We start from the raw sequence: 24,571 nt of genomic DNA, 5'->3' as shown, positions 1-24,571 counted from the left end.
GTTCTAAGGTACTCAGTGAAAGGATTGAGCAAATTCTGGGTAAGATTCTGGGTAAGCAAATTCTGGGCCAGTTTGTATGGGCTGTGTGGAGATGGGTACATAGCAGGAGGTAGTGATGGCCACTCTGGTGGCCGGCTCCTTGCCCACCATTATTGGAAAGTAAAGAAGGGGTTGGAGGATAGGAAGGCTCAGTGGCTCTTTTTTTTTTTTTTTAAAGATTTTATTATTTATTTCTCTCCTCTTCCGCCCCCGCCCCCGCCCCCACCCCGGTTGTCTGTTCTCTGTGTCTATTTGCTGTGTCTTCTTCGTCTGCTTCTGTTGTTGTCTGTGGCACGGGAATCTATGTTTCTTTTTGTTGTGTCATCTTGTGTCAGCTCTCCGTGTGTGCGGCACCATTCCTGGGCAGGCTGCACTTTCTTTCGCGCTGGGCGGTTCTCCTTACGGGGCGCACTCCTTGCGCATGGGCTCCCCTACGCGGGGGACACCCCTGTGTGGCATGGCACTCCTTACGCGCATCGGCACTGTGCATGGGCCAGCTCCACACAGGTCAAGGAGGCCCGGGGTTTGAACCGCAGACCTCCCATGTGGTAGATGGACACCCTAACCACTGGGCCAAGTCTGCTTCCCTCAGTGACTCTTAATGTTTCCTGCACATCAGGTTCACTGGGGGATCTTTAAAAAAACAGTAGTGGGACTCTGATAGTTGGGCACCAATGTTCACAGCAGCATTATTCACAACAGCCAAAAGGTGGAAACAACCCAAGCGTCTATCAGGAGATGAATGAATATACAAATGTGGTCTATACACACAATGAACTATTACCCATCCATAAAAATGTCTGAAGTTCTGATACATGCTACTGTTCGCATGAACCTTGAAAACACGATGCTAAGTGAAGGAAGCCAGACACAAAAAGACAAATATTGTAGGATTCCACATATATGAAATATTTAGAATAGGCAAGTTCATAGAGAAGAAAGTTGATTAAAGTTTACCAGTGGCATGGAGAGAGGGAAAGGGAGATTCTGTTTGGGGTGATGGTAGTACAACAACATTTTTAATGTAATTAATACCCCTAAATTGTATATGGTTTAAATGGGAAATTTTATATTATATATGTTACCATAATAAAACTTAAAAAACAAACACAGGGAACACATGTGGCTCAAGCAGTTGAGTGCCCACCTCCCACACGGGAGGTCTCAGGTTTGGTTCCTGGTGCCTCCTAAAGAAAAAACAAACAACAAGCAAAAACAACAAGCGAAAAAGCAACAACGAACAAATAGACGAGGGAGCCACCGGGGAGGGGTGAGGGAGGGAATTGGTACCTGTAGTCCATGCCAAAATAGTCTGATTCCATTGGTTCCAGGGGTGAACTGGACATCAGGATATTTAAAAGCTCCCACAGAGATTCTAATGTGCAGCTCAGGCTTAGAACCACTTAGACAGCTATCGATAAATAGAATTTTCTTACTGGAGGAGCTTGCAGGTATAACTGGCCCTTTGGCTTTAGTTTGTGTGATGATGCAATTATTTATTTATTTACTTACTTACTAGGGGTGGAACTTTTAGGCACTTTTGAAAGAGAGCTGGCAAAACACGAAAAGAACCGCCAGGAGCTGGCAAATGCAGAGAAGCTTTTTGATCTTCCAATTACAATGTACCCAGAACTGCTCAACGTACAGAAGGAAATGAGTGGGCTGAAGATGATTTACGAGCTCTATGAAGGACTAAAGGTAAGCATCTCACCGAAGGACTCGGACTCGAGGGAATGCGGGACTGGTTAGGCTCAGCAGTCTCTCATGCCACCACCATGATGAGCTTGGTTCAGCTTCAGGGAATCTCTTACTTTCGAGGCCAAGGATTTGTTTAGGGCTTAGGATGAGCTGCTTAGTTGGAAGTGGGAATTAAAAATAGCAAATACTGTGTCGCTTGGGCACCTCTCTTCAGTATGTGCTCTATGTGCCAATTCATTCATTCATGTGTTCATTCATTCATTCGTTTCTTCATCTATCTATTCATTTAGTTCTTTATAGCCTGGTGCTGGTTGTGCTAGTTGGAGAGGAGGGTCCAGAAAGGAGTCACACTTGCCCCTCCCAGGAGAGACTTACACATAAGCAGATGACCCCTACTATAAGGTGTGATAGAAATGGGGCTGACAAAGGAGCCCAGAGGAAGAAGGCTGGCCCAGGGAGCAACTCTTAGTGAGGTGGCGTTTGACTGAGGCTGTGAATCAGAAGCAGGTTTTTGGCCTGGTGCAGAGGGAGAGCAGAGGGAGGACAAGGACAAAGATGTGAAAATGTGCGATGTGTCTCTCACCTTTTGTGGCTAGAGAAGAGAGTGTTAATGGGCAGGGAGATGAGGCTGAACAGTGGAAAGTCTGGAGGCAGCAGAGAGGGAGGGCATTTAGGAGCTCCCTGCCACAGGCCTGGAAGAAGGGACAGCCGCCTGCAATTGAGGACAGTTACAGAGAGAATCGGAAGAGAGAGAAGATTCCAGTGATAGGACTTGGTGACTGGTTGGATACGTGTGCAATTAAAAAAAATAAAAAAGTGAAAAATATGTCCAACTTTTAAAAAAAGAAAAGGCATTGTGTGAACTAGATACAACTATGTAACAAAATACCTTTTTTCCCTCTCCCTCCCCCTTGCCGTGCTGTTTTTTTTTCTGCTGTCTGTGTCCATTTGCTGTGTGATCGTCAGTATCTATTTCTCTTTTTGTCTTCTCTTCTCATTTTTCTCCTCTAGAATTCACTGGTATTTGATCCTGGGGACCTCTGATGTGGAGAGAGGTCATTTGGTTCAAATTACCAACTCTGATGTGGAGAGAAGTTCCCTGTCACATGCACCATCTCAGTTTCTGGTTTCTTTTTTTTTTTTTAATTGTCCTTTTTTTAAAAAAAGATACTTAGATCACACAAAATATTACATTAAAAAATATAAGAGGTTCATATACCCCACTCCTCCCACATCGACAACCTCTTTCATCAGTGTGGCGTATTCATTGCATTTGATGAATACATTTTGGAGCATTGCTACACAGCATGGATTATAGTTTACATTGTAGTTTACACTCTCCCCCAGTCCATTTAATGAGTTAGGACAGGATAAATAATGTCCTGCATCTGTCCCTGCAATATCATTCAGGACAACTCCAAGTCCCGAAAATGCCGCCATATCTCACCTCTTCTTCCCTCTCCCTGCCCTCAGCAACACCCTTTTGTGCCTCACCTTGACTCTCCCCTTCGTCACTCCTTTGTTGCATCATCATCTTGCTGCATGACTCATTTGTGTGGGCACTGGCTCACTGCACAGGCACGCTTTTATTTTTTTCATCAGGAGGCTCCAGGGATCGAACCCAGGTCCTCCCTTATGGTAGGTGAGCCTATCCACTTTCCAAAATAACTTTTTAAAATAGGTTAATTCGGGAAGCGGACTTGGCCCAAAGGATAGGGCATCTGCCTACCACATGGGAGGTCCGCGGTTCAAACCCCGGACCTCCTTGACCCATATGGAGATGGCCCATGCGCACTGCTGATGTGCACATGTAGGGTGTTCCCAGTGTAGGGGAGCCCCACGTGCAACAAGTGCACCCCGTAAGGAGAGCCGCCCAGTATGAAAAAAAGTTCAGCCTGCCCAAGAATGGCGCTGCACACACGGAGAGCTGACACAACAAGATGACACAACGAAAAGAAACACAGATTCCCAGTGCCGCTGATAAGGATGGAAGCAGTCACAGAAGAACACACAGCAAATGGACACAAGGAGCGGACAACTGGGGGGGGAGGGTTGGGAAGGGAGAGAAATAAATGAAAAAATAAATCTTAAAAAAAATAAAAATAAAAAAATAAAATAGGTTAATTCAACATAGAGACATGGCTTGTCACCAGCCATTGCCTGGACCATAGATATTAAGGTATATTTCATCACTTGGAGTGACTTTTGCTCTCCTAGGTAGGTATCTCTCTCTCTTTTCTTTTTTATAATTGCTTCATCAGAGAAAGGTGAGGCAAGTCAGAGGGTTGTCATCGTCCAGCTGAGAGATGGTGGGGGCTTTGAGCAGGTAGAGGGCAGTGGAGGTTAATAGCTTCATTTATTGTCCCATCTGAGAAGACAGAGTATACAGGTGGGTAGAGATGCTTCCAGTGGGAGATGTTAAGAGTTCTTTTCTGATTGTTTCTGTTTCTCAGGGATGTGAGCAGCAAGGTCACTGGCAGAAAGGATGGTGGGCAGAGGGGTGGGCTAGTGGAGGATAGTGAAGCTGGGGTGAAAAGGTTTTCTAGAAGGTTGGACCAAAGAAATGTGGGGTGACTGGCGGCAGCATTAAGGGTGAATCTAACAGAGGCTGTTGAAAATGGGTGGGTGTTTTCACCTGCCACAATTGACCTTGTGGGTGCAGGCATTGAGGGTTGTTGAGTGTCAAGGGGTAGATCTAACCAGGGTTGTGGTTTTGCCAAGTGTATCCAGTGAAGTGAGTGACAGTCCAAGGAGTTGAGGGTGGATGAAAGAAGGGCGTTCTATTATATGATTGATTGGCTGCCTTATGTATAGGTCTAGAACTCAAGTGCTTTATTTTTTAATGATTTCCTTCTAGGTTGTCTTACTCAAAAAAAAAAAAAAAAGAATCCTATAGGTCATCTCTAAAAATCCAAAAGCTGGTTGGGCTTTTAAGGAAGAGAAATGAAGAATATACATAGTAATATTATATATACTCTAAGTAAAGAAACAAAACAAAAAATGTAACATATTTAATCAATTAACATGATTTCTATCAAACAATTCTGACAAGCCTATATGTTATAGGTTACAAATGCAAAATATCAAAATTGGTAACATTTTGTAAGAAAGAACTCATCTTTTTACATTAAATCCCAGGAAAATATAATACAGGATGTCTTTTCTTTATGATAATTAAGCAGGATCGTGTTTTGTTTCTATTTCTTAGTCTCAACCTAATAGAAGGCAGGGTCTTTGATTAGCAATCTAAGCTGCAAATATTTTGTAATGTTAGCTTTTTGTCAGAGAAGAGAAGCACATTATGAAAACTGGAATGAAATACTCTTAAAATCCAAGAGATTCCCTGATTTAATATACCTATTTCTGGTTTCACACTTCTTACTTTTCTCTTAAGAAAAGGTAAACACATTTTTGGATTTTACATATCCTCAGTATAGAATTATTTTTGCTGTTTTCTAAAAAAGTTAGAATTTTTTGTTACTGTTTTATACCTTAAAATCCTTCAATTGTGTATTTGAGGTTGTTGTAGATATATGGGTAATAATGTCTTGTGTGTGTATTTTAAACTTTTTATTGTAGGTGTGTAAATAACCCAAAATTTCCCATTTTAACCACTTTCAAGTGTATAATTCAATAGTAAAGAGCTGAGCAGGAGCAAGAATTAAGAATTTGCTCTCCCTGTTGAATTCTCTTCACATTTCCTAAGGGATTTTTAAAATTTTTTAAAAGATTTTATTTTTATTTATTTCTCTCCCCTTCCCCCTACCTCCCCAGTTGTCTCTTCTCTGTGTCCATTTGCTGGGTGTTCTTCTGTGTCCACTTGTATTCTTGTCAGCTGCACCAGGAATATGTGTCTCTTTTTGTTGCGTCATCTTGCTGCGTCAGCATTCTGTGTGTGCAGCACCACTCCTGGGCAGGTTGCACTTTTTTTTTTGCGCTGGGCGCCTCTCCTTATGGGCGTACTCCTTGTGCGTGGGGCTCCCTTACGCGGGGGACACTCCTGCGTGGCACGGCACTTCTTGTGCACATTAGCACTGTGTATGGACCAGCTCATCACACGGGTCTGGAGGCCCTAGGTTTGAACCCTGGACCTCCTATGTGGTAGGCAGACGCTCTATCTGTTGAGCCAAATCTGCTTCCCCTAAGGGATCTTAATCAACAAGAAGAAGGAACTATTTCTTGTAAATTTCCAGGTTGCAAAAGAAGAATGGTCTCAGACACTGTGGATCAACCTCAATGTTCAGTTTCTTCAGGAAGGAATTGAAAGTTTCCTCAAGGCTCTCAGAAAACTACCTCGGCAGGCCCGTGGCTTATCAGTGGCCCACTACCTGGAAGCAAGAATGAAAGCATTCAAAGACTCGATTCCTTTACTTCTTGACTTGAAACATGAAGCACTAAGAGACAGGTTTGTTTTTATCTCTGTAAACTGACATGAAAATATGGGAACAACTTTTATTTTAAAATATGCCTATCTTTGCTTATATCCATAAAGAAGAACAAAGTTTTATATCAATGTAGGGCTAGAAATATATAAGAAATAACTCTACAATATTGTTTTTATGCAAAAGTTTCTGTAAAATTATCAACCACAAGGATTCTCTAAGACAAACCCTCTCAGACTTAAAGTGGTATTTTCAGTTGCTTCTTTTGGAGTTAAAAAAAAATTAGCACAAGGTCTAGATCAACACCATCCAGTAGAAATATAATGCGATCCACACCTGCAATTTCAAATTTTCTAGTGGTTACATTAAAAAAGTAAAAAGAAACAGATGAAATTAAATTTAATAGTTATTTTAATTAACCACATCTATCTACAGCTTTATCATTTCAACATGCAATCGGTATAAAACATTTCTAAGGGAGTGGATGTAGCTTAAGCGGTTGAGCGCCTGTTTCCCACATGGGAGGTTTTGGGTTTGGTTCCTGGTGCCTCCTAAACACAAACAAAAAGCAAACAAAATGTTGATGTAGGAGGAGTGGGGGTGGGGGGGGAGTGGGGGTATATGGGAACCTCTTGTATTTTTTAATGTAACATTTTGTGTGATCTATGTATCTTTTAACAAAAAAAAGATAAAAACAACAACAACAAGCAAACAATAAAAAAACAACTCAGGGGAGCTGATGTGGCTCAGTGGTTGAGTGCTGGCTTCCCTCTTAATGAGGTCCCGGGTTCAACCCTTGGCCTGAAAAACAACAACCAAAAAACATTTCTAGTGAGATATTTTATACTTTTTATACAAGATACTTTAAAACAGGTGTGTATTTTACACTTCCAGCACATCTCAAGTTGGACTTCCTACATTTCAAATGCTCAGTAGCTGCATTGTAACTTGTGGCTGCCATATTGGACGACACAGGTCTCACTAGTGATTTAATGAAGGAGCCAGTCCCAGTAGTGAAAATGGAGGAGACTCATTTCTCATTTGTGTGTGATCATTTGGATATGGTTTCTCACAGAAAGGGATTGGGAGGAGCTCTGTGAGTTACAGGTACCCCTGATTGTGCCTCTTTTCCTCTGTTGTATTTCCTGAAGCATGGACGCATTATCTTGTAATGGTATCAAATAATTCATTTCAGCTGGCTTCCAGTCCTGATTACAATGAAGAGACAGTCTCTCCTAAATGCTAATAACTTTAACACCTCTCCTACCCTCACAAATATCCCTTTCAACAAAGAGCAGGGAGGCCACAGCCTAGGTGACTCATGTACTAAACCCATTTGCCACTAGTCTACTGAGTAAACTGGGCACCTGCTTTTACCTTTGCATTCTTCAGTTTCCTTTTCTGTAAAACTAGGTAGAAGTAAAGATTTTCTGGCTAAAGTTTCCTGTTGTATGATTCTTAACCCAGTGTTTCCCAAACTTCAGTCATTCCACACAATTTTGGTCATATCCAAGTATCGCCTATACTATCATTACTTTGTATTGTTCTTCCTATCAGCTTATTTCTCTTTCCTTAAATGAAAATATTTTTAAAAGTACCTTGTCTCACTAATATAAATGGAAAACCTAAAGTGCTTGCCATAAATAGAATGCAATTATATATATATGTAAATATTAAATTCTACCTCAAAGATGTTGTCTGTCTCTGAGCTGGAGGTCAACCCTCTGAAAAAAGCTTAAAGTAAGTGAGGAGATGTTAAAGATCCACACACCAGCACCAAGCTGAAACTTTGTCTTTGGTGTAATCAGAAGGCATGGAGGGGAGCCAAAAAGGGAATTACTCTCTCCCTGGGTGAGTTACTTAACACTGAGTCTGTGAACCCTCTGACCCACTAGCCCCTACTTTTTTTTTTTTTCCACATCAATGATACATTATTTTCTTCTATTGCTAGAATCACAATATGTTTATAGTAGAATACCAGCAAGTTTACTTTAGTCCATAGTTCATTCCCCAATCCTGAGGATTCTGGGATAGTGATGCCCACTTCACCTCTAATTGGGGCAGGGCTTTGATCCCCTGGGGCAGGTGGATGGGACTCTCTTGCTTGCAGTTGTAGACTCTCTCGGTTCTTTGGGATGATCGTTGTCCATCATTATCTCTTTGTTTGTTGTCCTGGGTGAGTCCAATGAACTGGAGAGTATGTGTTGCAACTCTGTTGATATTCATGGCCCAGCTGGCACATGGACAGGCCAAAGATTTTAGTCTCTTGGATGTACACCTTTCAACCCTAGTACTAATTACAGGTTCTAATAGAAGGGTCAGAAGAGCTGTTTTTAGGGAAACCACAACTGAGTTCATCTCTGTCACATGGGGGAGCATAAATTCCGACGTAGGGCCCTCTGGCAAGGCGTCGAAACTCCTGAGCTATCTATCTTTACTATAGTGTCTGGATGTCTCTAGAGCCTCTATTCGAGATATATTTACTTTGGCAGTCAATGAGATCCTGCTGAGACCTGCATAATAAATGTAACCTCTGGAATGACCTCCCAACTCACTTTGAAGTCTCTTAGCCATATATACTCATTTGTCTTTACCTTTTCCCCCTTTTGGTCAAGGTCTTTTTGCAGTTGCATTGCTGGTTGTGGCTTGGTAGTAATTCTTGGTGCCAGGGAGGCTCATCTCCGAGAGTCATAGCCCATGCTGGGGGAAGGTAATGCATTTATATGCTGAGTTCAGCTTAGAGAGAGGCCACATTAGCCCCTACTTTTTATCAAGTCCTGTGCTAGGCGTGGGAATATAGAGATACATTAAACAGTGGATTCTTCTTTCCAGCCATTTCTGTTTCCTTTTGGGTTTTTACGACAAAAATTAGGAACAACATTTATTCCTTTTGTGATGTGTACCAAGTGTTCTGCTGGTACCTAGTACCGTGTTTAGCTGCTTTACATTTATTCATTCCATAAAAATGGGCAAAACTGCAGCCTGATGTGAACCTTAAAGGAAGGCCAAGTTAGGTCAAGAACAGGGTTTCTTTTTTTTTTTTAAAGATTTATTTTATTTATTTCTTCGCCCCCCCCCCCCACCCCTGGGGGTGTCTGCTGTGTCCACTCACTGTGCATTATTCTGTGACCGCTTGCACCCTCAGCGGCACCGGGAAACTGTCTCTCTTTTTTGTTGCATCATCTTGCTGTGTCATCTCTCCATGTGTGTGGTGCCACTCCTGGGCAGGCTGTGCTTTTTTTCACGTGGGGTGGCTCTCCTTGTAGGGCACACTTCTTGCACGTGGGGCACCCCCACACCGGGGCACCCCTGTATGGCATGACACTCCTTGCATGTGGCAGCTCTGTGCACGGGCCAGCTTACCACATGGGTCAGGAGGCCCTGGGTATTGAACCCTGGACTCTCCCATGTGGTAGGCGGACACTCCATCAGTTGAGCCACATCCATTTCCCAAGAGCAGGGCTTCTTCATGCTGTGTCTATATGCAGAGTTCGGTCTGGATCATCCTCTCTAAAGTAGACCCCTTTTCCTCTCTCTGTCACTCTGGCTTTTTCATAGTGCTCAAAATGACTTGTATGTATTTAATTTGTAGATTCGTTTTATTGTTAGTCAGCTGTCTTCCAGATAGGGGCCACGTTCCTTGAGGACAGGGATCTTGTATACCAGTTCCTGGCATATGGCCTGGCACAGAGTCAGCTCTCAATAAATATTTATAGAATATGTGTGAACTCATAAAAAGTTTATACCAGGTTCTCAAAAAAGATGAGTGATCTAATCAAGGTTAAAATCACTGGTCTAGAGACTATAATAGGAGCAGTTTCCAAAAATGACAAATTGTGTATTTTCTTAGACTGTTGGATGACCAGTCTGTATGACATCATGCTAGATGTGGTTTCCTGGACTTAGGTCTGGCGGCCAGGGGGGTTTTGGAAAACTTTGGAAATATAATTCCAATTATGTCCTCATATTTCATAATTCCATTACAGGAAGTTTTTTCAATGGGGCTTTCCTGTGATTTAAAAGGGAGTAATGAAATTCATCACTAAATTCAGTTGGCATAATTATTTAATTGTCTGCTCTCTTACAGGCATTGGAAAGAACTTATGGAAAAAACTGGTGTATTTTTCGAAATGACTGAAACATTCACGTTGGAAAATATGTTTGCTATGGAACTTCACAAGCATACGGATGTTCTCAATGAGATTGTCACAGCAGCTATCAAGGAGATCGCCATTGAGAAGGTAAGGCTATTTTTAGTTATTGTAAAAGAGTCTAGAGAAATGTATTTTTATTAAAAAAGAAATATGTTTTCTCTAGTACCTGCTGTGTTTGAGTAATGAATTGTAGAAATAGAATTTTAAAATTTAAATTTCATTTTAATGATAGTTTCATTTTTTAATTTATTATAGAAGTAATAGATGTACATGGTAGAAAATTGAAAAAATAGACAAATCATTCATAATTCTAGCACCTGAAGATAATTATTGTTAATATTTTGGTGTGTAGCCTTCCATACTTAAATATGCACACATGCATATATATATACACATACACATATACAACATGTGTACATATGCATACATATTCATATGTACATCCATACACACATACACACAAACATGCATGCATATCCATCACATACATAAATATATACACACATGCCACATACATAAATAACACATTTACATATGCATATGCACATATACATACACACAGTGAATGTATCACACATACACACAACATATATACATATATATACAGGTATGTACACACACATATACATATGTCCATATATTATACATATGGATACAGATGTATTTTGAAAGGGGAATCATAAAGGGCATATTATTTTTTTAATAATTTTATTTTTTAGGAGGTACCAGGGATTGAACCCAGGACCTTGTACATGGGACGCAGGTGCTTAACCACTGAGTTACATCCGTTCCCTAATTAGTGTTGTTTTGTTTTGTTTATTTTATTTGTTTTTGTTTTTAGGAAGTACCAGGGATCGAACCTGAGACCTCGTACATTGGAAGCACGTGCTCAACCACTTGAGCTATATCTACTCCCGGCATATTATTTTGTCATTTGATTTTCTTGCTGAACAGTAGAGTAAGCCCACTGGGCAAGATCGCATAAGTGTGCAGAGTCTGGAGGCAGACTGTGGAATTTAGACCCTGTTTCTGGTACTCAGTAGCTGAGTGGACTTGACAAACTACTTCATGCCTGAGTCCTAGTTTCCTTCTCTGTAAAAACACTCAGGTTGTTTTGGAGACTAAAGGAGATCAAGCACCTGACAGATGCTTAATACATAACTATTATTATCATAACAGAATCTACTTATTAAGAAAAGTGAACCAGGACACTGGGTCGAAGAGTTGGTCAAAGGCATGCTAAAGTTGTTGGATGGGGGTTCAGTTTCTTCAATTTTTGTGCCCAAATCATTCTTTTTTCATTCCTGCCCAGGCCGTGAAGGAAATTCTGGACACGTGGGAAAATATGAAATTCACTGTGGTTAAGTACTATAAAGGCACTCAGGAGCGAGGCTACATCTTGGGGTCTGTTGATGACATTATTCAGTGCCTTGATGATAACACTTTCAACCTGCAAAGCATCTCAGGAAGCAGATTTGTGGGGCCTTTTCTGCAGACTGTTCACAAATGGGAAAAAAAACTTTCTGTAATTGGGGAAGTTATTGAGGTGAGGAAAAAAAGTCAAAAAAGGGTTGATTAGAGACAGTTAATTGCAGGAAAGAACCTTTATGTGAGAATATTTTGTACCTAGAAACTAGTGATCTTTTTTCATAACTTTTTATGTATAAATGTATGTATGTATGCACATGTATATGTTGGTTACAATGGCCTGGGTGTTTTTTTGTGAACTTTTATTTAGTGATTCATTATTTATAGGAAAAGAATTTTTGGCTTTCAAATTATTAAGAAGATATAAATAATTTATGAGGGTAATGACAGGATTCTAGATTTGCTCCTCTTGACCCCCAGGAGGAGTTTGGAATGGATGATACATGTCTTGATTTATTTTGGGGAGAGGGGTATATGAGTAGAGAAGTTAAGCTGAGTTTTTATTTCAATGAGTATATTTTTAATTTCCAAACTTCCTAATTGGTTCTTTTTCATAAATCTCTATTCTTGTTTAATACTGTCCTGTTCTTGTTAGAAGATTTTTCATACCTCCTTTATCACATTGAAAATTTTAAACATTTATTTTAAAGTCCTTTTCAGATTTCTCTATAATTTTTATTTTCTTAGGCAATAATTTCCCTCTTTTTTGTGTGTCTGCTGGCCATTTCTCATGGTTGTGGGTTTTTCTCTATGCACTGTGATTTTTTTTCTTAGTTCTTGTTATTTACAGTTTCTTTTCCTGTGCTTGTTTCCTTTGGTCATGTGTTTATATGTGCTTTAAAATATTTATTGTGTTTGTATGTATGTATGTCTATATATATCATAGAATGTGCCATTTTAATCATTTTTAAGTGTACAAATCAGTGGAATTAATTATAGTTACATTGTTGTGCAGCTATCACTACCTTCTAGTACCAAAACTTTTTCATCACCCCAAACAGAAATTCTGTGTCCTTTAAACAATAACTCACCCTTTACCCTCCTCTCTGCCCCTGGTAACCTCTAATTACTTTCTGTCTCTATGAATTTGCCTACTCTAGATATTTCATGTAAGTGGAGTCATACAATATTTGCCTTTTGTGTCTGGCTTCTTTCACTTAGAATATTTTCCAGGTTCTTGTGTGTAGTAGCATGTATCAAAATGTCATTCCTTTTTATAACTGAGTAATATTTGTTTACCAGTAATATTTGTTCGGCCATCAATGGGCATTCGGGTTGTTTCTCCCTTTTTGCCCTTGTGAATGATGCTGCTCTGAGCACTGATGTACTGTCACACGTCTTTGAAGTTTTTCCAGTTTAGTCCATCCGGGGCAGCTCTAGACAAGGTCTTAGATTAGATGGTTTGGGCTTTCTTCCTCTGTGGGATATGCTAGTTCAGACCCCTGGGAGCAACCAGAATTGGCTCACCATTTTGCACGACTGGCTTTGCTCCCCAGGTCACAGGCAAGGGGCTCATTTCTGACCACATCCCAAACTTTGGGTAGGTAGTTCCAGACCTGACTCCCCAGCTCTGAGTGTGGAGTGCATCCCGGCCCTGGCCTCCGGGCATGCAATGGCTGCCCTCACCTCGTTTTTTTTTTTTTTTAAGATTTATTTTTTATTTCTCTCCCCTTCTCCTCCTCTCATCCCCCCTTGTCTGTTCTCTGTGTCCATTCACTGTGTGTTCTTCTTGTCTGCTTGCATTCTTGTCAGGGGCACTGGGAATTTGTGTCTTTCGTTGTTGTTGCATCATCTTGCTGTGTCAGCTCTCTGTGTGTGCAGTGCCACTCCTGGGCAGGCTGCACTTTTTTCGCATGGGGCGGCTCTCTTTGAGGGGAGCACTCCTTGCACGTGGGGCTCCCCTATGCAGGGGACAGCCCTGCGTGGCACGGCACTCCTGGCGCGCATCAGCACTGCGCACGGGCCAGCTCACCCTGTGGATCAGGAGGCCCTGAGTTTGACCCCTGGACCTCCCAATGATAGGCAGACGCTCTATCAGTTGAGCCAAATCTACTTCTCTGGCCTCGCTTTTACAGGGGCTTCTGCATGGTTCTGAGTCCTTGAATCACAGGCCTCTGACCCCCGCTCACAGCTAGGAACTTTCTTCCCATCCTGGGCTGGTATGGAGAGTGCTCTCTTGCTGTGGAATATTTTTAAATGCTTCATCATCCTTTATCCAGCATTTCTGTGTATTTGGGTCGGAGGGGTGTGGTTATGTTTGTGCTTTCCCCACTGTCTTTCCTTGACAGTCCTTTACCTGAGGTGGTTGTGTTTGTCCTGGGTTGGAGTGGGAGTTTGCTCTTCACACCTGAGGCGCTTGCTAATTTGCGTCAATACTAACATCCTGCACTTACAGATATGGATGCTGGTTCAGAGAAAATGGATGTATCTTGAAAGCATTTTTATTGGTGGAGATATACGATCACAACTTCCAGATGAGGCAAAGAAGTTTGACACCATCGATAGAGTATTTAAAAGGGCAAGTGACCGGCTTCTACTTTAGTCATGAAAGAAAGATGGTTATTGGAGATTCTTTTACTTTTATGTTTGCATGCAGTATTTTCTCTGTTAGTGTCTTCTGAATTTTTTTCTGTCATAATACATGACTTTAATCTGTTTAAGAAAAATTTCTATTTGATCTTTAGCTGCTGGCACATGACTAAAACGTTTTATTTATTTATTTTTAAATTTTTTATTAATTTAAAAAAAAAATTACATTAAAAAAATATGAAGTCCCATTCAACCCCACCGCCCCCACCCCCCACTCCTCCCACAGCAACACTCTCTCCCATCATCATGACACATCCATTGCACCTGGTAAGTACATCTCTGGGCATCGCTGCACCCTAAAACGTTTTAAATGTTTATTTTTTTATTATAAAAGTAATACCAGCTTTTTTAAACACCTTGGAAAATGTGAAAAAAAATAGAAAAAAATTATCTTGCATGGTCCCTTCACGTTATCATGACTACTTCAATATGTTTCTTTTTACCTTTTTAATATATGTATATAGATTTTAAAAACACAATTGTAATCATACTGTGTACAATTTTATAACTTCTTAATATTATGAAAAACATTATTTTATATTATGAAGCCATTTGAGAAAATATTTTCATCGCTTCAGATAATATTCCAGTGAGTGGCTTGACCTCAGATGACTTGATTATTCTTTAATAGTTGGACATTTTGTTGACCTAAATTCTTTGCTTTCATCAGTAATATGCAAGTTGGTGCCTAAGGCTTTTCCCATATTTAGGATGAATATTTTATGATCGATTGTTAGAAGGTAAATTGAAGGTAAATTGCCCGTAAAAAAGTGTGCTCTTTTAAAACCCTTCCAGAAAGGACATCACATATCCTCACAGCTGCTGAGCATTAGTGAGACCAGGATTTTAACCCAGGTCACTTGACCCCAGAGCCGGAAATCTTTGCCACCTGGCTCTACAGTTGTGTTTGTCAATTATGAATGGCCAGTCATGTTTTGGTCTCCTTTATCCATTAGAGTTTATTTTTTTTGTTATCCATTTACATGAACTCGTTTTTTTAAACTTAAAAAATATTACACAATGGGAAGTAGACTTGGTCCAATGCATAGGGCATCTGCCTACCACATGGGAGGGTCGTAGTTCAAACACCAGGCCTCCTTGACTCGTGTGGAGCTGCCCATGTTCAGTGCTGATGTGCGCAAGGAGTGCTGTGCCATGCAGGAGTGTCCCCCGTGTAGGGGAGTCCCACGCACAAGGAGTGCACCCTGTGAGAGCTGCCCAGCACGAAAGAAAGTGCAGCCTGCCCAAGAATGGCGCCGCACACACGGAGAGCTGACACGTCAAGATGACGCAACAGAAAGAAAACACAGATTCCCGGTGCCGCTGATAAGGATAGAAGCGGTCACAGAAGAACACACAGCGAATGGACACAGAGAGCAGACAACTGGGGGGGGGGAGAAATAAAATTAAGAAAAAAAAATTACACAACAAATATCAATTCATCGTGGAAGGCTTTAGACATTACAAATAAGAAAAAAATAGAACCTGCGATCCCATTACTATTTTTTTAAAGATTTATTTATTTATATTAATTTATTTCTCTCCCCTTCCTGCCCCCAGCCCCCACCCAGTTGTCTGCTCTCTGTGTCCATTCGCTGTGTGTTCTTCTGTGACTGCTTCTATCCTTATCAGCGGCACGGGGAATCTGTATTTCTTTTTGTTGTGTCATCTTGCTGTGTCAGCTCTCCGTGTGTGCAGTGACATTCCTGGGCAGATTGTATTTTCTTTCGCGCTGGGCGGCTCTCCTTATGGGGTGCACTCCTTGCGCGTGGGTCTCCCCTGCGTGGGGAACACCCCTACGTGGCAGGGCACTCCTGTGCATCAGCACTGCGCATGGGCCAGCCCACACAGGTCAAGGAGGCCTGGGATTTGAACCGCAGACCTCCCATGTGGTAGGTGGACGTCCTATCCACTGGGCCAAGTCTGCTTGCCCCCATTACTTAAGATGACCACTTTCAACAGTTTGGCATATATCTTTCCAGAATTTGTTCTATTTCTATATAAACATAAAAATAACTAGATTAATAAATACACAGGTGTTCTATAAAAATAGGATCATGCTTACCAATATAACTGGCTTTTTTCATGTAACATCTTCGACACATTTCAATAAGCAAACATTGCAGTTAACACTGACAGCAGCTACTTAGTGTTCCATTATGTGAATTATTTACCTAATTCCCTATGGTTGGGGGTTTCAGTTATTTCATTTTTTCCTTCTTTTTTGCTATTGTAAATATGTGCTGTGTTGAGCATTCTGGCATCTACACATTGCTTAAAGTGGAATTGCTGGGCTCATTCATTCAACAGTCTTGACTGAGAGTGTCCTATGTGCAGGCACTGATGTAGGTACTTGGGGCACATCACTGAACAAAGCAGATAAAAATCTCTGCCCCATGCAGCTGCCTTTCTAGGACAGAGGAAGGGGGGCGGAATAAACATCAGAATAAGCAGATTATGCATTGTACGTTAGAAGGTACTGAAGATATACTTACTGAAAAATGTGACAGATTTTGCCAAATTGCCCTCCCTACAGGCGATGGTAGTTGTGGCTTGTTAGTTTTGTTCTCTGCTGAGCCTTGGCCCTGGCACGCGCTGGCTCTGGGCACAGGAACAGGCTTCTGCTCGCTTTGCCTGACACTTCTCTGGTCCTTGCCCAGATAATGGGAGAAACTTTAAAAGACCCGGTGATCAAGAGATGCTGCGAAGCCCCAAACCGCCTCAACGACTTACAGAATATCAGCGAAGGCCTCGAGAAATGCCAGAAGAGTTTAAATGACTACTTAGACTCCAAGAGAAACTCCTTCCCGAGGTTTTTCTTCATTTCTGACGACGAGCTGCTCAGCATTCTGGGCAACAGCGACCCCCTCTGTGTTCAGGAGCACATGATAAAGGTGAGCCGCGCGGGTCTTCCCCAGGGAGCAGCCCAGCGTTGAGGCTCAGTCGGCTTCATCCTGCTTCTCTTCGTGGTGATGGTCGACATAGAGGTTTAAGACGGAGGTGCTTTGAGGCACAAGCCTGATGAAATGCGCTTAGTCTAAAATTACGCCAAAACTCAGCTGTTATTTATTGCTCTTTTTCCACAGCCCCAAAACATCCTCTTTTTGAGAAACAGACAAATACACAAAGACTAACATAATAAACACAGAAACAATAAGCGATATTGGTTTAGCTAGCACACAGGCTCTAGAGCTGGATTCAAATCCTGACTCTATGCTGATTTGCTCTGTGAACTTAGGCAAGTTACTTAACCTTTCTGGGCATCAGTTCCTCATCTGTAAGTGAAGATAACCCCAATAGTTAACCTGCTTCAGTGGGTTGTTGTAAAGATTAAATGAGTTGCTATAAAGTACCTGCCTTACAGTGTTGGTGAAATAACCTCATCCACCACACAGAATGGACACTTGTTAACATTTATTCCTTTTTTGTTTTGTCTCTCTCATTTTTTTTTTTGGAAAACACAGTCTTACGGATGAAGTTGATGTGCTCTTTGTTCCTCACCCCCATCTGTAGTTGTTCTTGTGTTTTCTAGAGGCAGTCACTGTCATGAACCTGCTGTGACCCTTCCTACTTCATGTTTCTATGCTTTCACATAAACGTGTGTTCATGAACAATATTGAATGGCAGAAACCCAGCAGTCTGTCCCCTGTGATAGAGAACAGAGCATGGCCAGGCACCATCTTTGGGCAGTTAATCAAAGCTCTCTATTTAGTAACGGAGTAGAGCAGGATTTCTCAACCAGCACCAGTGACATTTGGATGAGTCTTTGTTGGGGTGGGGCGGTGTGTGTCTTGTATATTGTAGGATGTTGAGCAGCATCCCCAGCCTCTATCCTCTAGGTGCAAGGCTCACCCTCTTCCCCAGTTGTGACAATCAGAAATACCCTCTGACATTGCCCAGTGGCCCCTGGTGGCAAAATTGCTCCCAGTTGAGAATCGCTGTTTCTAGCGTAATTCCTTTATTCCAGATAAACAAAGCACTTCGGATCAACTGCTTTACTTCACAGTTTCCCTGTAATTAGTGCTGGCTTCCTTCTTAAAGTAAGATTCATATTTTTGATGACATGTTTTCCTTTCTCAAAGAGGAGGCTCGTGTCCTGCTTCCACTTTAGAAACAAATATTTTGCTGTTACAGAAAAATGTGTAGTTAGAAGCTCTTAATTTACTGCCAGCTCCTTTTGCAAAACTCCGATTTTATCCCCTTTTTTTTTTTTTTAAAGATTTATTTATTTATTTAATTTCCCCCCCTCCCCTGGTTGTCTGTTCTTGGTGTCTATTTGTTGCGTCTTGTTTCTTTGTCTGCTTTTTGTTTCTTTGTCCGCTTCTGTTGTCGTCAGCGGCACAGGAAGTGTGGGCGGCGCCATTCCTGGGCAGGCTGCACTTTCTTTTCACGCTGGGCGGCTTTCCTCACGGGCGCACTCCTTGCGCGTGGGGGCTCCCCCACGCGGGGGACACCCTTGCGTGGCACGGCACTCCTTGCGCGCATCAGCACTGCGCATGGCCAGCTCCACACGGGTCGAGGAGGCCCGGGGTTTGAACCGCGGACCTCCCATATGGTAGACGGACGCCCTAACCACTGGGCCAAAGTCCGTTTCCCCGATTTTTATCCCTTAAAGTCTGTTGTCCTTCTCTCTTCCTCTCTTCCTGACTTGCAGTACCCTCTCCTTCATATTGTGGTCCCCTGCCAGACTCATTTTCCCGAATGTCATTCTCATTAATAACAGTGATGAGGCCAACTAATGCCAAGTGTTAATATTCTGTGCCAGCCTTTCACATGCATTGTCTCATTCCATCCCCACACCAGTCCCCATCTTGCAGGTGCCATAATTGTGTTCATGCTGTGCCTTGCTGAGAGGAGAGAAACAAACTGCCCGGTTACTAATTGGACCATGAGGAAGCTGGGATTCAAACATAGCTTGCTAATTTCCAAGCTCTAGGGTTTAGTCACTGGGCTATCCTGCCTTTTTCTTTTTCTCATCCTTGCACAGTGCAGGGTAAATGAAAGTACCCGATAAATGTTTGTTGGGTGAACAGACAGTTGCTCACATGAACATCTGTTTAGTGTGTGACTTCCGCTGGCCTGTCACTGTTCTGCTGGGGCACCACAGGCTGCCCTTCGACCCCAGACCACAGAGTCCTCCAGGCTCGCTTCTCCCTCTGTGTTGCAGATGTATGACAACATAGCGGCACTGAGGTTCAATGACGGGGAGAGTGGAGAAAAGCTCGTGTCAGCCATGATTTCAGCAGAAGGAGAAGTCATGGAATTTCGGAAGATAATCCGGGCGGAAGGGCGTGTGGAGGACTGGATGACGGCAGTTTTGAATGAAATGAGAAGAACAAACAGACTAATTACCAAAGAGGCTATTTTTAGATACTGTGAAGACAGAAGCAGGTACGGTCATAAATGTGACCATGTGCTACTTTACCGTATCAGTAGTCAAAATGGATTAATTTTAAGGGTTTTGGGTAGATTGACATTTCAAATGAGGTTTTCTTTTCTATCAGTAGCTACATTAGTTGACATAAATCTGTCTTTAAATTATCACCTAGTACAGTGCTTCTCTGAGTTGGGGTCCCTGGCTCAGCACCATGAGCACATCCTGGGAGCTTGTTAGAAATATTCTCGGGCCCCATTCCAGACCTGCTGCATGAGAAACTCTGGGAGTGGGGCCCTGGGATCCATGTTTTAAAAAGCCCCTCCAGGTGATACTGAGTATTTGTGAGGACCAGTGACTTAGGAAACCAACAGAAATCAGGAGTTTAGTACAGTAGGACTGATTATGTACTTGGGTTAATCAGCAAAGTTGTTTTTATAAAGATATACTTTTTTTAAAAACCAAAAATGCCTTTCTTTTAGTCTACAAACAGCAAAGCTTTTTTATTTTTCTAAGATAATCATGATTAACTTCTAAAAGTTGGCCTTTAAAATGCATCTTCAAAGTATTTCCCTTTAACAGGAAACTTAGCTTTATATAATGTAAACATTGAAAGGTTAAAAAAAAATTCCCATTTTGCTGCCATTATACAACAAAACAGACTCTAGCAAGTCAAGGAAATCCAGTCATACCTCAAGTTCTTTTCCTCCAGGAATCAGCATTATCATGTTATTTCCATTTAGTAAAACCTGATCTGATTTAGTAATTGCATTAACTTTTTTTAAAGAATTTATTTTATTTATTTATTTCCCCCACCCTCCCTTGCCGCTTGCGCTCAGCTGTCTGCTCTCTGTGTCCATTCGTGTTCTTCTGTGTCTGCTTGTCTCCCTTTGTTGCGTCATCTTGCTGCTCCAGCTCTTTGCGGGTTTTACTGGAGTGGGCTGTCAAATCCCCACGGGTGTAAGCTGTCAGCTCTTCCGTGGGCGCAGGCCAGCTTGCCTTTACCAGGAGGCCCCAGGAAGCTAAACCGGGGCCTCCCATATGGTAGACGGGAGCCACATTGCTTGAGCCGCATCCACTTCCCTGAATTAACTTTTGACACCAACTGCAATGCAGTTCTGGCTCTAAATACCCAGAATTCAGGCAAGTTCACAGGTTCAGGGCACAGTCCTCACCAGACTGCTGTTACTTTAGACACCAGCTGCAAATTCAGGGGTCCCCAGCTCCCCACCTTTCCCACCTTCCCCAACTCTAATTTGATAATTGACTAGAATGACTCACAGTACTCTGGAAAGAACTATACTTATGATTACAGTTTTAATATAATGAAAAGGATAAGAGATGCACAGAGTGAGGTGTAGGAGGGTCCCCTGATGTGGAGTCAGGACGTGTCACCTTCCCTGCACAGTGATGGATGTTAGCAGTCAGGGAAGCTTGCCTGAGCTCTGGGTCCAGAATTTTTATTGGGGATTCATTATGGAGGCAAGATTGATTGGAGACCATGGGGCTGAATTCAGTCTCCAGTCCCCTCCTTTCCCAGGGGTCGGGCTGATATCAGGAGGCCCAAAGCTCCACTCCCAGTCCCATGGTTGGTCTCTGTCTGGCCAGCCCCACTCGTGGACTGCAGGTATGGTTGGCCCAGCCCTGGGCCAGTTTGTTAGCATGAACTATGAGGTGTGGTCTGGGAGGCCCACCGTGAATAACAGAGACACTCCTTCACAGGAAATTACCACGATTTAGAGGGTGTTCCCAGGAACCAGGGACAGAGGCCAGCCCAAAGTTCCTCATACAAAAGCAATCCTCTTTCCTTCTGGCATCATATCCCTGCTGGCAGTGCTGGATGGGTTAGTGGTGGCATTAGCTGCCATGGGCTGTGCTGGAAAGCACTGCTTAAAGAAATATTTTAAACTTAGCTGCCATTTTTCTACCCAGGCAAGTTTCTCTCTGTGTGTATATGTGTGTGTGTTCATTGGCCTGATATTTCATTATTTAGCCAGAAGAGTCTTACTGTCATTGCCTCCCTGAAGCTTTTACTTTGCCTTCCCTAGTCCAGATTAAAAAAATAACTTCTTTATGGGACTGTTCCCTTATCACTCCCAGTATGTGTATGGGGGAGGGGACGGCGGGAATCTCTTAAAGATGTGCTTTTTATGTAGGGTCGACTGGATGCTCCTGTACCAAGGCATGGTGGTGCTGGCTGCATGCCAGGTGTGGTGGACCTGGGAGGTGGAAGATGTCTTCAACAAAATAAAACAAGGGGAGAAGCAGGCCATGAAGCACTATGGCAGAAAAATGCACCGGCAAATTGATGAGTTGGTGACTCGGATCACTATGCACTTGAGCAGAAATGACAGGAAAAAATATAACACAGTTCTCATCATCGATGTGCACGCCAGAGACATAGTGGATTCTTTCATAAGAGGCAGGTGAGGACCTCTTAGGGCACTGGAGCATCAAGTTCATTCCTTATCCACCTTTGACCCTCCTCAGCCAACTCCCTTTCCTCCTTCATGCCTGCCTTCTCTTCCACCAGTCTTTCTCCCTCTTTATTTGCCTCCCGTTTCCCACCCCCAGCATTCTCGAGGCCCGGGAATTTGAATGGGAAAGTCAGCTGCGGTTTTACTGGGACCGAGAACCCGATGAACTCAACATCCGCCAGTGCACGGGAACCTTCAGCTACGGTTATGAGTACATGGGATTGAACGGGAGATTGGTCATCACTCCCCTTACAGATCGGATTTACCTGACCCTCACTCAGGTGATGCTGACTTGCCCTTTGGTTATGACCTACCTTATAGTTCCTAACCATTTTATACATGCATTTCACTCTACGCATGACTATAGTAATTGGCAATAGTAAGGGACGTCATTATCGCTGTTTGGGATTGGGAGGTTGCAAGTTCAGGAGATCCCCATGACTGCCACCTTCAGGCCCAGTAATTTGCTAGAAGGACTCAGAGAACTCAGCAAAGCAGTGAGCCAGTTTCCAGCATGATGCTCAGTCCCTAGTGCACTGGTTCCTATGTAATGGGTGACCGGTAGAGATCAATGGAAAAATACAGAAAAGAAATGTTAAAAATGGTGACTATCAAAAGGTGAGTATGAACCTATCCATTTCCATGTATGTATATATTCAACATATATTGTCACTGTGCTAAACCTGGAAATGACACCTGTTTCCTTATGTGAATCAGAAAGCATGTTTTGCATTTGGCTTGTAACAGGCACTATCCATGTATCTGGGTGGGGCTCCTGCTGGCCCAGCAGGTACCGGCAAAACTGAGACCACTAAGGACCTCGCCAAAGCCTTGGGCTTGCTCTGTGTTGTAACTAACTGCGGAGAAGGCATGGATTACAAAGTAAGGCATGGGTGTCACTTTTGGTACTATTTTATTAGAGAGCTCAGAGTGGTTGGTACATGGCAGGAAGGCATTCCATGTCATACTCTCTCAGGGAACTGACATGGCAGTGGTTGGGAGTATGTAGTAGAAAACGTTTTGCCACCACAGTCACAGAACTTGAATGTGTTTTGTTAGCAGCAAGTAGAGCAAGAGTCCCAAACATAAGTGTTTGCCATCATGAATAGCCAACAGAGACAATAGAGAGTGGTGGAGACTGTGGTCAACTGGAGAGCAATGCCCCCTTTAAAAGGAATGCCACCACTTAGCCTCAGTCAATTGTTGCCATTTGGTGAAGTGGACCGAGTGTTGTTACATTTTCCAGTTTATTGAGGGAAGCCAGAAATCTGGAGTTTTACATGAAAATCCTTGATTTGTTAGTGGGAGATAGCCCAGGAAAGGCCTTGCAAGTCTTGCCAGAAAGACCTGTCAGCAGGGTGGCTGCTTGGCTGACTGGTTTTCTGCCAATCTGAATATCCCATTCTTACTTTAATCTAGGAAATGTATTCATAGATGTCTCACTTGCAGTTTTGAAGAAGAAAATTTGCCCTTGTCCTGACATTTTTTTCATTACAGGCTATTGGGAAGATTTTTTCTGGCCTTGCCCAGTGTGGGGCCTGGGGCTGCTTTGATGAGTTTAATCGAATCGATGCCTCTGTGCTCTCAGTTATCTCATCTCAGATCCAGACAATTCGAAATGCTCTGATCCACCAGTTAACCAAGTTCCAGGTGAGGAGAAGTGTGATGCTCCGTTGGGCCCTGTCCCCAAGATGCAAACTGCCCTGTTACCTTCGAGACGACAGGTGGCAGAGGCTTGTCTTTCCAGACAGCTTTTCTATGGATAAAGACTGGCCAGATTTTTGTTTTTAAACTGAGATGATAAGGATTCCCTGAATTATTATTATCTTTGATAATGAAGGACTGTAATATTCCAAGGACCTCAAACTACTTCAGGGTATATGATTATTAATTACAGACAGGCAAGGCAGTGTTCTCAAATAAATGATGTTCAGGGCCCCCTTTAAAGGAAAAAGAAGCTTCCCAAGTTTGAGAAATACTGATTTAGGGCCCTTTCAATCGAAATTATCACAATGAACAAGAAGTTTTGTCTTCATATTCGGTAAAGTTATGGCATTATAATGAGTAGAAATTTTTAGGTTGTTATTAAAGTGAAAAGACAAATAACTTTTTTCTTTTTTTGAGAATCCACGCATATCCCCACTCTGACTCAAGTTTGAGAAATCTCCATTAAGTTACATCAGTTAAATGGGATCAGGATTTGGAGCACAATCTTGTGATAGAATCTTGGTAACCCAGGAGTGGGTTCTTTGACCAGAGCAGCTGGGCCATTTCCCTGCCCAGGGGCCTGTTTAGTCCCCACATCCCCACTGCTCTTCCTCTCACTGTCATTGCCCCCTCATGCCCTGCCCCTTTGTCACCTCATGTTAATCACTCCATAGACACACCATGCCTGTGACACTATATGCACCTCTTATTGCTTGGAGTCAT

The 24,571-nt window shown here is 42.5% G+C and overlaps 1 protein-coding gene across 1 annotated transcript in view; it reads left to right on the top strand.

Moving 5' to 3' along the window:
* The window catches only part of DNAH10 (dynein axonemal heavy chain 10), a 185,448-nt gene that overhangs the window by 75,341 nt on the left and 85,536 nt on the right, over positions 1-24,571 (top strand). Inside the window, exons 24-34 of the mRNA XM_058281259.2 lie at positions 1,559-1,737; positions 5,931-6,142; positions 10,207-10,360; positions 11,586-11,819; positions 14,097-14,219; positions 16,951-17,184; positions 19,458-19,681; positions 21,821-22,090; positions 22,239-22,422; positions 22,889-23,023; positions 23,639-23,791. Coding sequence (XP_058137242.1) covers positions 1,559-1,737; positions 5,931-6,142; positions 10,207-10,360; positions 11,586-11,819; positions 14,097-14,219; positions 16,951-17,184; positions 19,458-19,681; positions 21,821-22,090; positions 22,239-22,422; positions 22,889-23,023; positions 23,639-23,791 — 2,102 coding nt within the window. The remainder of the gene's footprint in view (positions 1-1,558; positions 1,738-5,930; positions 6,143-10,206; positions 10,361-11,585; positions 11,820-14,096; positions 14,220-16,950; positions 17,185-19,457; positions 19,682-21,820; positions 22,091-22,238; positions 22,423-22,888; positions 23,024-23,638; positions 23,792-24,571) is intronic.

Source organism: Dasypus novemcinctus, chromosome 19 (assembly GCF_030445035.2).
Source record: "Dasypus novemcinctus isolate mDasNov1 chromosome 19, mDasNov1.1.hap2, whole genome shotgun sequence".
NCBI classification, from domain to species: domain Eukaryota; kingdom Metazoa; phylum Chordata; class Mammalia; order Cingulata; family Dasypodidae; genus Dasypus; species Dasypus novemcinctus.
The sequence above is the reverse complement of the archived record's forward strand: the minus strand, read 5'-3'. Positions and strand labels throughout refer to the sequence as shown.